This window comes from Aptenodytes forsteri, unplaced genomic scaffold (assembly GCF_000699145.1).
Source record: "Aptenodytes forsteri isolate BGI_AS27 unplaced genomic scaffold, ASM69914v1 Scaffold54, whole genome shotgun sequence".
NCBI lineage: Eukaryota > Metazoa > Chordata > Aves > Sphenisciformes > Spheniscidae > Aptenodytes > Aptenodytes forsteri.
Window position 1 is genome coordinate 8,136,598 of NW_008796044.1, and position 16,750 is coordinate 8,153,347.

General features: G+C 43.9%; 1 protein-coding gene across 1 annotated transcript in view; it reads left to right on the forward strand.

Moving 5' to 3' along the window:
• Window positions 1–16,750, forward strand: part of BNIP1 (BCL2 interacting protein 1) — a 175,145-nt gene that overhangs the window by 131,817 nt on the left and 26,578 nt on the right. The window contains exon 4 of the mRNA XM_009285748.2: window positions 4,653–4,729. Coding sequence (XP_009284023.1) covers window positions 4,653–4,729 — 77 coding nt within the window. The remainder of the gene's footprint in view (window positions 1–4,652; window positions 4,730–16,750) is intronic.

The following is a 16,750-nucleotide window of genomic DNA, read 5'->3' on the forward strand; positions in this document are numbered from 1 at the left end:
TTTTTTTTTTTTTTTTTTTTTAGTGGGAGAATAGGAAATACTGAATAATGGGGAATCTGGTTCAACTATCGGCTCCCTTCCTCACCCGCAGATCAAGTTACTGGTAAGAAGGATGGCAATTACCCTGTGAAACACCCGTTAGAGTGAATGTTCACGAACAGCAGGATAACAGGGAGCACGGACATGTCTGGAATTTGGATAGTGCTCAATATGTGCAACATTGGATCATCCTTCTCTGCAAGACATTGCTTTGATTCTTCCTCCTCAGGACAGGTGATTGCCAGACTTGTTGTGTGATGTGCACCATGGGGAGCAGTGAATCTCCCTGCCTTTGTGTGACTCCTTCTTTTCTAGAGCGGTCACCAGGAAAAGGCTGAATGAGCAGCATCGTGCTGATGCCTTCCAAAGCAACAGGATGTGTTTTACCAGTCTTGCTAGCATGTAAGGGTCTGGCTTTCTGCTAAGTCTTTTTTATATTCTCTCTGAAAATAATTCATCTTCTCAATTCATATTGAAAGGGGACAGAAAATGACTCAAGAAAAGGTCTGTTCTCTGCTCCTAATAATTAAGGTCTACACCTAGTTGCTTTTGGAAAGCTATGGGAAGGTGCTATTCAGTTGCTGTGTCAGATTTCTGGTGTAGAAGTGTCCGGTGAGGTGAAATGTCTGGGGCAGATGTTCTTGAGGCTATCATAAAGGACCAGGAGTTGTGAGATCTAGCTTCGATTTTAGGTCTCTGAACATAAAATGACTGGAAAAGTCTGTGATGCTTTTTTGCCTTGCGTACTATAGAAAGATGTAGTACGTGCAGTGTGCTTTGAGTTCCTGTATCAACAATCTACAGTGCAAACACTGTTAGGTGGGCTCTTTCTGCAGTCATGTCAGACTTGACATCCCTGGATCACTTTAGTACCAGCCAGATGCCATAGGAAGGCAAGTTCTTCCGGTTATGAGCTGGGTCACATTTAAACTGAATCTTTACTAGTAACAGCATGGTACATTTTGGATGTATCTGTGAGTGAGATTGCTTTGACAGGTCCTCTTCAATGGTCAGCTACAACAGTTGCTTCTGCTTGCCCTGGCAGCCTGTGCTGTGAACACGGAAGCTCTGCGGATGCTTTTTGAAACATATCCCTGATGTCAATCGTATATGTACCCTAAAAGGTAACAAAATATATTCCTACATCCACAGTGAATGAAGCACGTAATGGCATTCCTGCCCTGGACACAGCACATGTTGATGCAAATAGTGCTCCTGCACTTCAGGATATGCAGCCACAGCGCATGCTGCCTGAGAGAGTGTTCCCTGCAGCACATTCATCCCTCACTGCACAGAGAATCTCAAATATCTTTTTGGATGGCTGAGGAAGAGCACAGAAGTGTAATCATTTGCTCTGAGAGCAAACGCAAGATATTATAAAAAGCTTTTGCAGTATGACTCAGGAACAAGAATTACTGCGTGCTGTCTAGTAAGAATTCTAAAGCTCCTATAACTGAGTTTTTTCCATTTTATGACTTACCAAAAGCCAAGGTTGACCTATTAGCCTGCATTATGGCTAAGGAAACAGCCACAGAATTATGCAGCAGCACAGTTTAATATTAGTCTTGAAGCTAAGCCCAAGCAGAAGTTGACAATACAATCTGAGTTAATGGTGACTATATAATAGGAAGAAATAACCTGAGAACACTTGCTTTCACAGCTCTAGGTTGTTTTCTAGGGACATGAATGAACTGTAAATCCCAGCTTTCCCTTCCTTTGCGTACAGAATCTCTAGGTGAAAATAAAATGTCCAAATAATTGAGAGAGTCTTTCATGCAGGGATCTCAGATAATTCACAACTAGACTTGTGCTACTAATAAATTTTTCAGATTTTGCTTAGCTGATCTGAAAATTCAGAAGAAAAAGGTCTTGATTTTGAGTTAAGCGGGCAGGATAAAAAAAACCCCAAACTAACTACAGAATTGAAATGACTTCACTTCAGGTCAAACAAAAGATGTTTTTTAACTCAGATGTACTTTGTTCGAACTTTAGAATGTTTCAAAAACACAGTGACGTAATTTTTGAAAATTACCAATATGACTGATTTAGAAAATCTAAATTTTTTTATCCCTGCCGCCTCCTCCCCCCCCCGTATACATCCAGCCAAGCTACCACTGCCTGTTTTGTTTTCCTTCAGCCGAGGGATTTTGCCCAGTTCTGTCTCCAAACCTGTCCCCCAGGCAGTGGCAGAGACCCTCACCATCGTGGGCTGATGCTGGGCAGCTCTGAGAAGAGCACTTTGTTACCCTGGTACCAAGGGCTGGATAATCTCACTTGACTAAGACACGTAAATGAAGACCCTGGAGAGCCGCTCAGATTTAGAGGAACGACCCCCAGAAATGGCTGGTTTGGGCAGGGCTATACGGGGCGGCTTGTGGTCACTGCCGGGGAGCCACTGCAGCAATAGGAGTTCTGGCTTACAGGAGCTGCTAATGGAACAAAGTTCCTTCTGTCCCTGGCGTGGATTGAGATATGGCCGGGCGGTGAGCTATTGACCCAGTACAGGATGCCTGTGGGATGGGAGGGAGATTTTTTTGGACAAGAACTTTGAGAAATTCTGCAGGAAAAAGTTCTGCAAACAACTGTATTTAATCTCGGTTTCTGCTCAGATGTGGATGCTCGTGGTTTGCAAAGTTTGTTCAAGAAGGGGTCAGTCGTGTAACTCCATCCTGATGGACACTGGAGGCATCTTACTCCTTTACATAAAAAAGATTTGAATGGGGCAAAATAACTATCTGCTGCCAGTGGAAGTGAGCATTGGCTAGCCTCAGCCTATGGTAGGTCCAATAACAATAAATGTGTGTATTTTATGCTCCCAGTAATAACCCAATTAGAGGCACTTTGAAAGGAGATAGTGCTTGATCTTTTTGTTGAAAAGTTGTCCAAAATGCAGAATCTAAGAGAAGAGAGAAAAGAACAAATTCTTTGGAGCTCACATCATTAATAATGTTTGGACTGAGCAAACAGACCTTGGTTCAATAGGTTCTGACTCTCCTTTATACCACTTATTGGAGGATTAGAGAAGTACAACTAAGAAATTCTGTGCACACAAACTTTTTGAGTTCCTCTTTTTTTTTTTTTGCTTATCTTGCCACAACAGTCATTAAACTATAAAACATTTGCTAAAAGCCTATGAAGCTATTAGGAGCCCTCTGGCTAAAATTACTATTGCAAAAAGAAGGCTTGCAGTATTGAGAGCTACACCCATCTGTAAGGGCCTAACCTGGAGACACTATTTATTTTTAAATCTGTCTTTTCCATGTGTGCATATCTCCAAAAAGTTGATCCCTGGGGGAGGATCCAATTTACCTCAAACCTGTAAGTGTTAGCGGCTGAAGCTTCACTCTCCATAACTGGGCCCACACGTGCCAACACCAAACGTGATTTATTAAAAAAATAACATCAAGGTAGTACTGCAGGATGAGAAATAATTATATAGTATAAGGAGAAGTATGGGATTAGGGTTGGGTAAGAAACTGTAGTAGTCATTGTTGAAAATCTTGGGGTAAGAAATGTGCTGAGAAGGATGTGAAAGGTAGTGGGGTATTCTAAGGAACCGTTAAGATACATTTATACTGTACCTGTAAGAACTGAGTGAACTATAATCTAGATGCATATTTTCTGGTTTTGACTAGAATGGTTGGTGAAGGAGCTCTAGTCTCTGAACTGATCAAACCTGTATTTTCCCCTCTAAAGGCTGGTATGACAGACTTGTGGTCAGACCTATGTCAACTGTTGGCTTCCTTGATAAGGCTTATAGTTAAAGAAAGCACCGTCACTTCTGGCACAAAAAAAGAATGCAAGGGAAAAAGGACCAAGGAACAGCAGAGAAGATGAAAGCAGTAAGGAGATGGGACTGGGTAGCATGAGGGTTGTAGGAAACAGAGAACAGAGGAGGACAGGAATGAGTTGAAGGGTTATTTGTTAAGTGTTCTCTTTCACTTAAAAAAACCAAACAAAAACAAAGGCTTCTAGTTGGACTAGCTGTATCTGCAAGCTCCGGAGATCTGTAGTCTAATAGGTCACTCCAGAAGAAGACATACTACTTGCTTTACTTGGAATGGAGGGGAGATGGATGATGAGACAGACAAATCCATACAGTGCAGTGGGGGGGGAGCAACCCTCAGCATGCTGGGAAAAATGTGAACAACTCGTAAGGACGTTGCTGTTATTTGTTCCAGTACTTAATATTCTAGACAAAGAGGGCTGTTCTCTGTATTTCTTTGTGTGACCTTATTGTGTATTTGGATATATTTGCTGGTGACCTGGAGTTTTGGATGGGCATTGGCTGGAAAATTTTTCCTTACAGAGATTGTTTTCCTGTTTCATAATAGGAGAAATTTAACTCTTCTAAGAAAGGACAACTGGGGCCTTATTTCTGTGATAATGCCAATAATAATAGTTACTATTTTCTTGTCCAAACATTCTTTCCACATAAATGACATTTTGTACAAAATATATTTTTTTCCAAAAATATTTAAATTCTTTTCTAAATGCAGTGGGAGTTTTGACATTGATTTATTGGTTGCGGTATCAGGCCCTTGAGGGAAAAAGGCAGTATGATCTCCTTTGATCTTCTATTCACCTTCTTGCTCTTGTTATTTTCATTTCAGTGAAACTTTTCTGTACAAGGATGAAGTTGCTGTCCCGTCCTCAGAACCTCTGGTGGCACTCCCTCGTTTTGATACATGTGAGCATAACTTCAGTTATCTTTTTTGGCACATATATACAGGTAGTTGAAGCAACTTCCTCTGTGCTGATGGCAGACAGAGACAAGGATACCTCTTCTAACAGAAATGGGTGATGAAGTGGCAGATGCCAGGTCACTGTTCATATCATAAACAATTCTGGCTAATGTTGTTTGCATTTCTGCTTGTTTATACCTTAATTGGTGAGATGAACCTGCACCACACATCCAAATTCACATTTTCTGGTCACCGACATCACCTTTCCCTCATGGTGTTGGCAGCAATAGGACCAGAATCTGGCGCTGCTCACTGGGCTACATGCTAGGACGTTTGTCTTCCCGTTGAGGAGACAGTAGTATCGGCTCTCGGTGGAGACCTTCTTCTGCCCTTGCCCTGTGGCGTTGACAAGTGGAAGGGAAATATCTGGAGCTATTGCCTGGGCCTGTGCTGTGAGCGGAGGCACCCTGTATCCCTGATCCTCTGGTCTTGCAACCAGGAGAAGCTGTTTGAACTCATCCCAGCTCCTTCCCTCCCTGTGCATTTGGGTGTCTTTCTAAAAGAAACAAAGCCACGGAGAGAGGTTTTATCTTGATATTTGGGGAGGACATGTGGGCACCTGGGCTTTTGAGCTGTGGGGTGCATGGAAGAGCTATGCCTGCCCTGTTGTGTGGGCATGGCCTCTGGGAACAATTCAGGTTCATAGGAGAGAGAGTATGGGAAGGAGAAGAGAAGACTGGAGATGCAAAAGCATCTTAGATGTCATTTTGCCTCAAGGATAAATCTGCAAGCTTCTGCAGGATCTGGGGAAGATGGGGCTGAAAAATGATGTATTTAAAAGAGCAAATCGGTGGGCTGTTTACTGTTTAAATTCCATAATCAGTATGGCCTGATAGGGCTTCAGTTATATACTGTGGTTGAAATGACCTGACATGTCTTCCATTCATACGGTTTCCCCTCTGCACAGATACATGGTGCATATGTTTGACATGCTAACGTAGCACAAAGTCTGTTGCTGTCCGTACAGAGCAGCTGAGATATTAGAAATAGTTATATAAATATGGCCAAAAGAGATAACAATAAATGAGCTTTCCTACTCGGTCGCTAGCGAGTAGAGCGATATGTCTTGCAGCCAGCCAGATGCTGGCTAAACGAACAAACCTTGCAACCTCTTGAGCTGGTGTACTACAAAGGGAGTGAGTGCCAGGACTGGGGACCATCCCTGGAGAGGCCCCGGCCTTTCCCAGGAATTCCTTCGCCTCCTGTGCATCACAGCCAATTCCAAGTGCTGCAGTAAGACAGAGTCATGCCTCAGACCTTTCCAGATCCTATAGGAAACAGCTAGTACCATGAACCACATCCATATGTTGTCAGAGCTGGCTAACCCCCCTTGTAGTCAAAACTGCAAGCTGAATAACTGAAACCTTGCATCAGATCTGGAAAACAAACTGTTCTGTTTTATACCCCATCACCATCCCCAGTATGGATAGCAGGGATAACACTTCAGCTGGCAGCGTTGGCCATGAGGTTTAACAGAATGCAGCTTATTCTTCCATGACTCTCAGTCCTGGAGTGCTGACAGCAAGGGACTAGAAGTGGGCCAAGGAAATTGATGCTGGATGTGAGTCAGGTACAAGGCTGAATTCAGCTTGGATTTAATATTATTGAAATACCACAGGTGGTTTCTGTTAGGATTTGGCCTCATATGGCAAGCCTTAAGTCAGGTCAGCTGTTTAGTGAGATCCAGCATTGAATTCTCATGAGCATGGTGAGTTGAGTGAGATTTCAGTCACACCTGAAGCAAAAAATAGTCCCTTTCCTGTATGGGTGTGAACTTGGGACCAGAAATCACAGGGGCTGGTGCGAAGTGTACATAGACATAAGAGTGGGCTTGGGTGTACACACATTTTAGTTTTCTTTAGCTTAAATGGGATTTGTACCAATGAGCTGTAGCACAAGTCTGACATTGGGTCCTGTGACTGGAGGTTGACCCTTTACCCTGTTAATCCAAGAGTGGTTGTTTTATCAACTTCCAGTTGGTTGCAGAGGAACCTCAAGGTGTATTTTCAGAAAAGCCGTGAGAATTTTTGAGACTGTGAGTCAGAAACTGCAGCAGCTCATCAGGTCATAAGTTATGTCCATGAATACGTTGAGGCTGAGCCATGTGGGAGCCCTCCACAGCTCACCAGAGACGGGTGCTGAGATGCCTTTCATGCAGTTGGCTCTGGTTTATCCCGTGCTTTTTGGACCTTTCATTGCTTGTGGCTGTTCTGACAGATATTGTGAAAGACCGACCAATGCAAAGAGAGGGACTTTCCAAGCTGTTCAGGGATTCAGTTTGCTCTGTGTTGATCAGGGTTGGCTTTTGCTAACCTGGTTTGGTTAGAAATGCTCTGGAGAAGTGCCAGAGACTGGAGGAAGATGGAGTTACAACCACGGTTAGGTATGAGCAGAATACGGTCATACTGCCGTAATTCCAATGTTACACCACAAAGCGAGGATGACTTCTGTGCTTTCCAAGACAAGGCGTATAAAAGGAGAAAAACATGTCTGGGCCGGGTCAACCTGATGAGCCAGGAGCTCAGAGAAACCTGTTGGTGTGAGATACAGACTAGAGGTGACATCACCAAACCTTGGTGCCATAAGACTCCGGAGAGTGTGTCGTGTCATGCGTGTCTGTTTTGTTTGTCATGAAATAATATTACTCCCTTTTTTCCCTATTTTGTCCATATAGAAAGTACACTGGTAGGCAGTTCCTTCTGATGTTTTTCACTTATACTTTTGAGGTGTTAAAGAGACAGTAGGAGTTGGAATTGATAGCCTTTTGTATAGATCTATGTATTAGAATGGCACCATTTGTCACTTCTTAACCCAAATTCTGAGCAATCCTCCCTCGAATCACACAGACTGTAAAATACTACCAAAAAAGCTCTCTAGTGAGAAAATAGGAATTGCCAAGTGTTATATATCAAAGGTAGGTACACTGGACTTAAAGATGGAGGAAATAAAGCCTTTCCTTGTCTATTTGGACCCTAGAGGAATCTGTAATGGCTACAGGGGCCAGGAGGTAGCACCAACCACATCCTTGATTTTTTAGGCTCAGTATTAGTAGGAACTGACCCTAGTATAAGCTTCATCTCTGCTTTGTTATGGGCCAACTCAGTCACTGGTGATTTGATCCAGTACGGTCATTAATTAGCTGGTTTACTAGCTCATTTGCATTTGTATCCATGATTTAATAATTGTGTTCTATTATTCTTGATTAGTTTGACAGCAAAAAAGTGACAGTTATTTTGGGGGGAAGCTGGCTGGCTTATTCATTTCTAATCAATAAGAAGCAGAGAGGGCTGGTTTTTTTCTTTTGAGTTTCAGCAGGGCCAGTCACAAAGGTACAGGGATTTAGAGCTATTTGACTCTATTTCTAAAAGACCACTTTTCTCCTTCACACTAGTTTGATTTTAAATATTAAGCCTGCCCTCTTCCCCCTCCTCCCCATACACAGAGGATTTGGAGGAGTCTGAATCTCAGCATCTGGTTTTTGCTATCCTTAGCCAGTAAAATGATTGAATATGGCTTCCAAAATACACAAAGTGCGCAAGAGCTGGTTTTTACCAAAAGGCTGCTTTTTGCAGAGTCATTTTTTGCTTATAACTACGTACTAGCAAAGCCTGAGGGAACTGTAAGTTGGATTTGTGGAGCCAGATAGGTGGTTTTGTGTGGGGGGGGTTGTTTTGGTTTTGTTCTTTTTTTTTTTTTAACCCCCTCAAATTTCACCTGTATTTCTGAGGTCGAATCATAAACAAAGAGTTTCTATTAAACAAAAAAGAGAAGTGCAAATCCTTATCCTCCAGCTCTGGGTTTACCCAGGTATGCAGCAATATCGTTTTATCACTGAGGCATCCACTGTATTAGAAAGCCTTGTTTACACGAGCTTAAGCCCCCGGCTGACGGATAGAGCTGTTTCAATTTCCCTCAGTCATTCCCACTACGGATTGTATATTCAAGGGAAAATCCTCACCGCAATACTGGACATGCCACGCTCTTAGCCGACTGACGTTTATTAACTAATACAAAGTTGCAAATGATGTACCAACACAGCTAAACAAAAGAGCCCAGTGTTGAGCCTAAATCAAGGTCCTAAATCATAAGCCGTGGTGTGACAAACTGCACGATGTTTGCCAGTACTTTTAAAATGGGGCTTTCTTGCCAGGCTGAGAATCCATAGAGCCCGGCCAAAGAAAACAATGGGAGGGAGCCAGGGTTCTCCCAAGCCTTGGCATGAAATCCACAATAGTAGCTTTGGCCGAGGTCCATGGACTCGAGCACATGCTCCATAAGGTCACTTCAGAACACCATAATTACTTGCTATTTACTTAAGTGGGTTTTGCAGACAAAAATAATAATAATAATAAAAAAAAGTGCCACCAACACAGCTTAGGGACTCTGTTACGATCCCAGACCTTTGCTGTCTCGGAGCACCCCGTCTCTGGTACCGCACGATGGAGGGGGGAAGCATGGTCCAAACAGCTAAATAATAGCAGTGACCATAAGTAGTATGGCATGCTTGGGGAGTGAGAGTGGACTTTATGTCCTGGCTTGTCCTCGAACTTGTCAGCAGTGTTTGTCGCTGCCATTCAGTGGCTGTTTACTGACCTTTGGGGGTTGAATTCAGGGGTCACTGCTGAGTTCATCTAAGGCGAGCGTTTGCTTTTTCAAATATCCTCTTCTCTGCATCCTCTCCTTACTGGCAGTCCTGCCGGAGAAGTCAAGATCTGAGGAGATTGTTAGGGCTGGAAAACAGCCCCGAATCCAAAGTCTGGTTCTGAACAACTCGGAGTGGGACAGGGGGACTGAAAAGCCAAGCTTATTCTGAATTTCCAAGCCTGGATTGGATGGTGCAAAACCCCCTCTGATTCCGTATGTCTGGTCCTGAAGCTCACAATTCAGGATGTTTGCTAGTGGGACCCTATATGTCTCTTACCCCTAGAAATGATCCCTCCAGGGCAGGGGAGGGAGGGGGTCTGAAGAGCCTTGTCCTGCCTCTCCCCAGGGCTGTCTCTGCTCTTAAGCGTGGAGTCTCCAGGACTCAGCCTCAACTCACTAACACTCAGCCTTTACTATTTACATTTAAAAAAAGAAACCACATTTGATTATTCAGCATTCTTCTTTTACATTTTTATTGCCATTTGCAGAACTCCTCCGAAGGCCAGAGGAAACCTTTTTGCTTGACATATTTAATATTTTAGCACTTCATAGTGTCTTTGGACAAAAATGTCCAACATGCACATGTGTTTTGGCAGCTCTGCTTGTGGCCTCTGTTCTGTCTCTGGCCTTGAGAAGCAAAAGAATGAAAGGAAAAAAAAAAAACCCAACCCAAACCAACCCTTAAACTGGGTCAGCATGGTTCTTTTTATTTTTGTTGATAGCTCCATTTGGGATTTATGCATTGATAGAGGAGAAGTAGGGAGAAACATATGCCCCAAGCATATGCCCTTGAAAAACAATGTCACATCTTAATTTTCTTGGGCTGCCAATGCGTGCATTCCACGCTCTCTGTGATGTAGAACTAATGAAGATAGAAGTGCAAGAAAACCTATAATCAAATCCAGTACATACCAAGCATAGCACACCAAGAAGCACACCCGTCTGAAATCTCATGGTGCTGGAAGAAAAATCCAGGCCATGCAGCCACGACAGTCCAGTATTTCTAGCTTGTGATTATTTAGGCAGGGTTCTGCATCCACAGAAAAACAAAACCGAGCAAAAGTGCTTCCTGGCATTGCTTTGTGTCAAATACTTGTAACCAGCGATATTTGGAGAGAGGCTCAAATACGCAGAAGCGCAGTTGTTAGAAAAGACTAAAGGCGTGAATTGAACATTTTCTTCTGGTCGTTCAGGATCTGTTTCCCTGTGCTTTAATCCCTTGTGTACATCCCAGGAGCTTTGCGCATATAAACTGTGTATTGCTGATACCATGGTGATGATTAGTAACCCCAAAAGAGACCAGCCCTGTCGGCCAGGACGCTCTGTGAACCCAGAGCGAGGGGTGTTCGCTCCGGTGCACAGCGCTGGGCAGCCCTGCCTCCCCGGTGCCAGCACTCTCCTATCTGCCTGTTTCCACCTGTTTTCTTTTGGTTTAGGGCATAAATTCCTCCTGGGAGAAGAGGTTTGAGGGTTTTTTACAGAATTCTGTGCACACAGTGATTTGCACATGAGATCCTGATATCTGAGGGGGGTTCCTGTGGTAGTGCCTATAGCAGCAGTGGTAGAAATAATAGTAATAATAATAACAATGATAATAACCTAAACCAACAGCTGGCGGGAGAAGAAGCAGAAATGTGATGTGACTTTCCAGGTGTCGCATAACAGCTCAGTGTCAGAGCCCTGAAAATAAAATCCTTGTGTATCCTGTCTGCCAGTCCAGTGCTCTGTGCTGGAGAGGACAGCACTGGCTGGTGACGTCTCCTGATCTGGGTTGATTTACAGCCTGTGCAGATTGAGGGAGAAAGAAATGAATAATACAGATCGTTCTTCGTAACTGTGGATTTCCATTTTTGCGGTGTTATTTTAAACCCTAACCTTAAAATCCTGTTAACCTTCAATCCTGTTAAATCTAACCCTGTAAATCCTGTTACCTTCTACCCCATACTATTGTAACTTAGCCAGTATTTTAGCTGCCTTGTGCTTTAAGAAAATGGCTAGTTGTTGAGGCATTAGCCCAGGGGCTGGGAATTTTTTTTAATTTCCAAGTCCCCATTGTTTTTAGAGATCCCCTGAAAGTCACTTTACTTCTGTGTCTTTAGGTGCTCACATGTAAAACAGGAGTCTCAACTTGTCTGACAAGTGTTAGATAAATGCACAGAAATTTGGAGATGCCCCAAATTTCTTAGCTTGTGGTTTTTATTATCAGGGTTTTTTAACCTTAGTGATTTGCAGATGCCATCCATCACTTACGACTGGTCCTTGCCAGTCCACTGCCAGCCATCTAGGACCTGCTCTGGGTTTCTTTGCCATCGAATGGTCCAGTCTTCACTAGGAAATTATTTGTCCTTGTGCATAGTGATCCCCCACCCTCTTCTCCAAAATGGGCTGATGGAGCAGTGCTGCACGATTGTGAGCCCATCCTCTAAAGACTTTAATCCTTCAAAGTAAAAGTGAGATGCTCACCTTGTATCAGCTCCTCTCACTGTGCTACACCCTTGTTTGTGGGCTGCTGGGTTCCTGCTCCCTTCCTCCCAAGCATGCTTGGTGAGCCTCTGTAGAGATGGATGTTTCTTCATCTTCCCACTGTCTCAGTCTTGAAGGGAGCCATTCTGGGGAATATCACAGCATTGTGTTGTTATCATTTTGCAAGAGTGTTGAAGTCAACACATGTTTGATGTTAGCTTTGGCAGGGCCAGGTTCATATCAATTGATACTGTCCCAAGCTGGGGGAGAACAGTTATTTACCTACCACTGACCCAGTGAGTGAACCCATGTTTACACAGGGAAAAGCATGGAAGTGGTTAATTTGAGATGGTTGGGCAGGCATCTCTCTGCCTGTCAGCTTTACATCCCTCCCAGATGTGACACCTGATAGGGAAGCCACTGGTGGGAACTGACAAAAGGATACAGAGGAGGCAGATAAGGAATAGCATGAAATTGTCTTTTGCTTCCCTGTGAGTGCAAGGGAAGAAACCAGCAGGTGTTTTCAAGGGGCAAACGGCTTGAATTGAACACCAGAAACCCAATTCTCATCTCTCAGGATAGTCGTCTTAAGCCTCTTGTGAACCTAACTTCTTGGCTCTGGACAGCAGCTCAGTATGGTTGTTGAGTAGATTCAGATATCTGCACATCTGTAAATAATGAACGACAGCAATTACATGTTCTTTCTGACAGACAAAGCAGTACATTGAATACTGTTGGCAGGGAGCAAAGCCCAGGAGGACCAAGCTTATGGCTGCTGATCTGAACCGACCCCTCTAATAGAGGGGCACAGTTGTCACGGTGGACTTGTCTGAAACCTAGTGCTTCCAGCCTTCATGGTTCCTTTTCCTTCCACCTCTCCTGTGGTTCTTACACAGGCAAAGTGAGGGCTGACTAGTGTTGGAAGGATTTGCCTTTCCATTCCCTCCTTCCCTCTTTTGGCTTTCTTTTCAGCGCTCCTTTCTTTAAAAAATACATGCAGCAGCTTTGAACCACAGACCTGCAGAATGCAGATGGGGAAACTGAGGCACGGGGAAAGGTACAGTGCTGAAAGTGGCACGGTGTCAGTGTGGGAATGAGCAGCAGAACCAGGCAGAAAGCCAATCTCTCCTGATTCCTCGACCTGTGCTCAAGCGTTAGAGATGGATGCCATTTCATTTCTGGCAAAATTAATAAATCCTTGCATGTGTTGTCCCTGGCACATTTCATACTCATTTTGAGCTTGTGAAGAGCCACAGATAGCCTTCTGCAGTACAGTGAATTTCAGAGTCTGGCTTACCTTTTGCACATTTGGATCCTCTGCGCTTGCCCATCCCAGGACCTGTTTGTATTGTACGTTTAAACCCAATAGCGGGGAGTAAGCCTGTTTTGGTGCAATGAGTTCATACATGGAACCATGCCAAAGCTTAATGAGCGATCAGAAAGGTGAAGGAACATTCAACATGCTCATTGGTCGCTGCTGCTGCTCCCAGGGGCGTCCTTTAACCCTCTGAGTTCAGCACTATATTATGCAAGTTTTGTTTTTGAACTTAGTGGAGTGTGCAATTGTCCCTTCAGTGACTTGAACTCCGAATGTTCAAAGACCATTTGGGGATCAGGGGGGCAGAGGGGGAAGCCCAAGCAGATGAGTGATCTATTTAGGCAAGGTTCACATTGATTTCGCTTTCTGTTTGGTTTGCATAACTACCGCTAACATGGGCACCTCTTCCTTCTGCACCAAACTCCAGAACTGCCGGCAGGAGGTTATCTTACTTCTTGGTTGTTAGGGATCTCTTTGTTACGTGGTGAAGCCTTCTAGGCACTGAGCCTGATACATTTGGAGTTAGGTTCCAGCTACAATAAGCTAATAAGTGAAAATAATTGGCTTTTTTACCTCCAGCCAGGATAAAATTCCCCAGTTCCTCATTCGATATTCTGGAATATGAAGTGACAAATTCAGAAGACAATTTGCTTGGGACTATCTAAAAGGATAGAATGAAAGGAGTGCTGTTATTAATATATATGATCTCTAATGTATAGAGATGTATATGAAAACCATGATGAGACTTTTGCCACATACTGCTCTTCCCCTGCCCTGCCCTGTCCTGCCAGCCAGCAGCAGAGAGCAGACCCATCTGCCAAGGGGAGCTCCCGGGGGGGGGTGGGAGGTTAATTCTGCAGTTCCTGGGTAACGTCTGATGGTTACACAGGCGCTTGGGTGGCAGTGGTGTTAGCCATGTAGGCAAAAAAATGCGGGGGAGAGACAGGCCAGACCTATGTGTCTGGACACTTAGAAATGTGGGCCATACAAAAATGACAGGTTTGGAGAAGAAGACAGAGGGATGTGCTGGCTTGGAGATTTGGCCCCAGACCAGGAACATTGCTGAAGGCAGGGTGGAAGCTCCCTGTTACAGACAAATGCAGCTGTGGTTAAGGTGGTTCTTGAGGGCAGTCTTTGTTCAGGCAGTTTAAAAAGAAACGTGTAAACTTACACCTGCAAGAAGTGCATTTGTGTGGGTCTGAGCCAAACCCCATGGAAGTCGGGAGGAATCTTTCCACTGACTTCAATGGGCTTTGAGTCCAGGTCCCAGGTGACTGGTTTGAAGTGACACGTAGACTATTTTTGTCTGACAATTTTTTCCTTTCTGTATTTTCCAAAAACACCAGTAAGAGAAGAACAAGTAAAAACTTCATCTGTTTTGCTAAAGAAGAACTGAAGGTTGTATTATTCACTAGTATCCCAGGGCTGTCTGTACGGATTGCGGGCTGCATAGCTGCAAACTTGAGAGGTCTTTTTTTTTTAAATGTGATAAGTAATCTAAGCTATTTACATTCTTGTTCTACAGATTGAACCAATGGAATGGAAAGATCTCTGGAAACATTAACAAATGTGGTATTTACTTGCTTTAGCGCATTACTGATTGCAGTAGGCGTATGAGATAATTTTTTTCTAAATTTGTAGAAACAACTAACAAATTCTGCAATGATCTATGAAATAGGACACTTGCCAGAAGTAGGCTAACACAATGGCTGGGAGTATAGGGCTCACTGTGCATTTCAGTTCTGTTTCCTTGAAATTCCCTTTATCTTGACTCTTCACCCATACGTGGTGTGGGCTCTCCTGCTGCCATCAGTAATACTGATCAGTGGAGGCCTCCAACTCTATGATCAAGGCATTAAACATAAAATTCTTCTCTACCGCCTAAAAGTTTCAAAGGAGTTTGGTTGCTGTTTTGTGGATAGGTGTCGTTCTAAGGGATTTTACAGTTGAATAGCTGTAGATGGGTTGGTATACAAACTTTCTTGTTGCTGTACAAGGAATGTGTAAGAAAGCACTGACTGATGCATCTCTAGAGACATCATGCAAGAGCTTAACTCAGTCCTCTTTTTTTAATAGAAACTTGGATCTCAAGCACTACTTGTGTAATGACAGGCAAAAGGAAAAACTAACAGCCTTGCTTTCTTTCAAAATCCTTCAGTAGGCTTTAAAGAGGGGCTTTGCTAACGGCAATTATTGGGAGTGCCTTTCCCAGAGTCGTCATGATCTGAATGACCAGTGAGAGAGAGAATGGCTCCCCTTGAATCTGGAGGGGTGTCTGCAGGAGCTGCGACCCCTCTCTCTTGGTCCCCTCTTTTAACCCTGCTTCAGCTGATGTGCATCTACCTGCATGCAGACGTGGTGTTGGTGCCCTGGTGTATGGATCCTGGGAGCAGGGTGCAGCAGTGACAACCCTCTCACACGATGGCAAGTCCCAAACCTTTCCTGCACGTCCTGCTTCCAGTAGAAGACTGGCATTTAGAGCCTGTAGCTGCCCCCTTATAATTTTTGCTAAATCATGGTCTTCCAACATACAGTTTACACTTTCACAATGCTTTGCAACTCTGTCCGCAAGAATTTGTCTCTATATTTAATGTATTTTGCCCTTTGATTAAAACTTTTGCTGACAGCACACTTGGCTAGGGACGCACCAGCTCACAGAGCAGGGTATATGATGGCAAAAGAAGTGTGTTGTGTTCTGAAAGAGCTATTATTACTGCTTGCATTTCCAATCACAGAGCTGGACTTCGGCTTGCTACTTCACAGATTCCAAAACCATAATTACTGGCTGCTGCCTCTGCTGTGAAACACTTTATTAAGTCTTTAGAGTCATTAAGGATTTTCAGGAAATTTATGGGAGCTCAGGTCATGTTGCCTGTTTGTTTATATAGCCCAGGATCTGCCAAAAATGTGGCCTGTAGAGTTTCTGTAGTGAAGCCTGCGCTTACCCACATCTGCTTAAGAGACTGATGGAAACTGCCTGTTTCATCTTACATTGCCCTATCTTTGCGTGAGCTGTCGTGGGCAGTGGGATGCAGCCCTGCATCAAAGAGCGGAGAATGATTCCAGCAAAATTAAGTGAAGCCGTTGGACTCGGAGCCGATTTCTTGCTGGAGACAGTGACCTCTAGAGCAGTCAAAGTCTGGATGCTGGTGCTATAAGCTCAGGTAAAGCTGCCACTGCCTGCAGCGGGAATAAGGACTGAGCTCAGAATGAGTAAGAAACCTGGGAATTGGTCCCAAGTGTTTTAAGGGACTACTGTTTCCTCCCACCTTGGCTCTAAGGGAGCCAAGGGGAGTTCGGGGCTTGCACAGCTGCTTGAGCCAGACAAGGTGCGGCTTTATATGGGATCGTGCTTGACTAAGGAGCATTAGTATTCAGCAGGATGGCTCAGAGGCGCAATTCATGACCCTAAGTCCCGTAACTTAATTCATCTGCTCCTCTTTTTTTTTTTTTTTCTCTTGACAAAATTTACACTTTTGGCTTTGCAAATGCCCTGTTGTGTCACAAACATGTGGCATCAAACATGACTTGCCCAATTGTC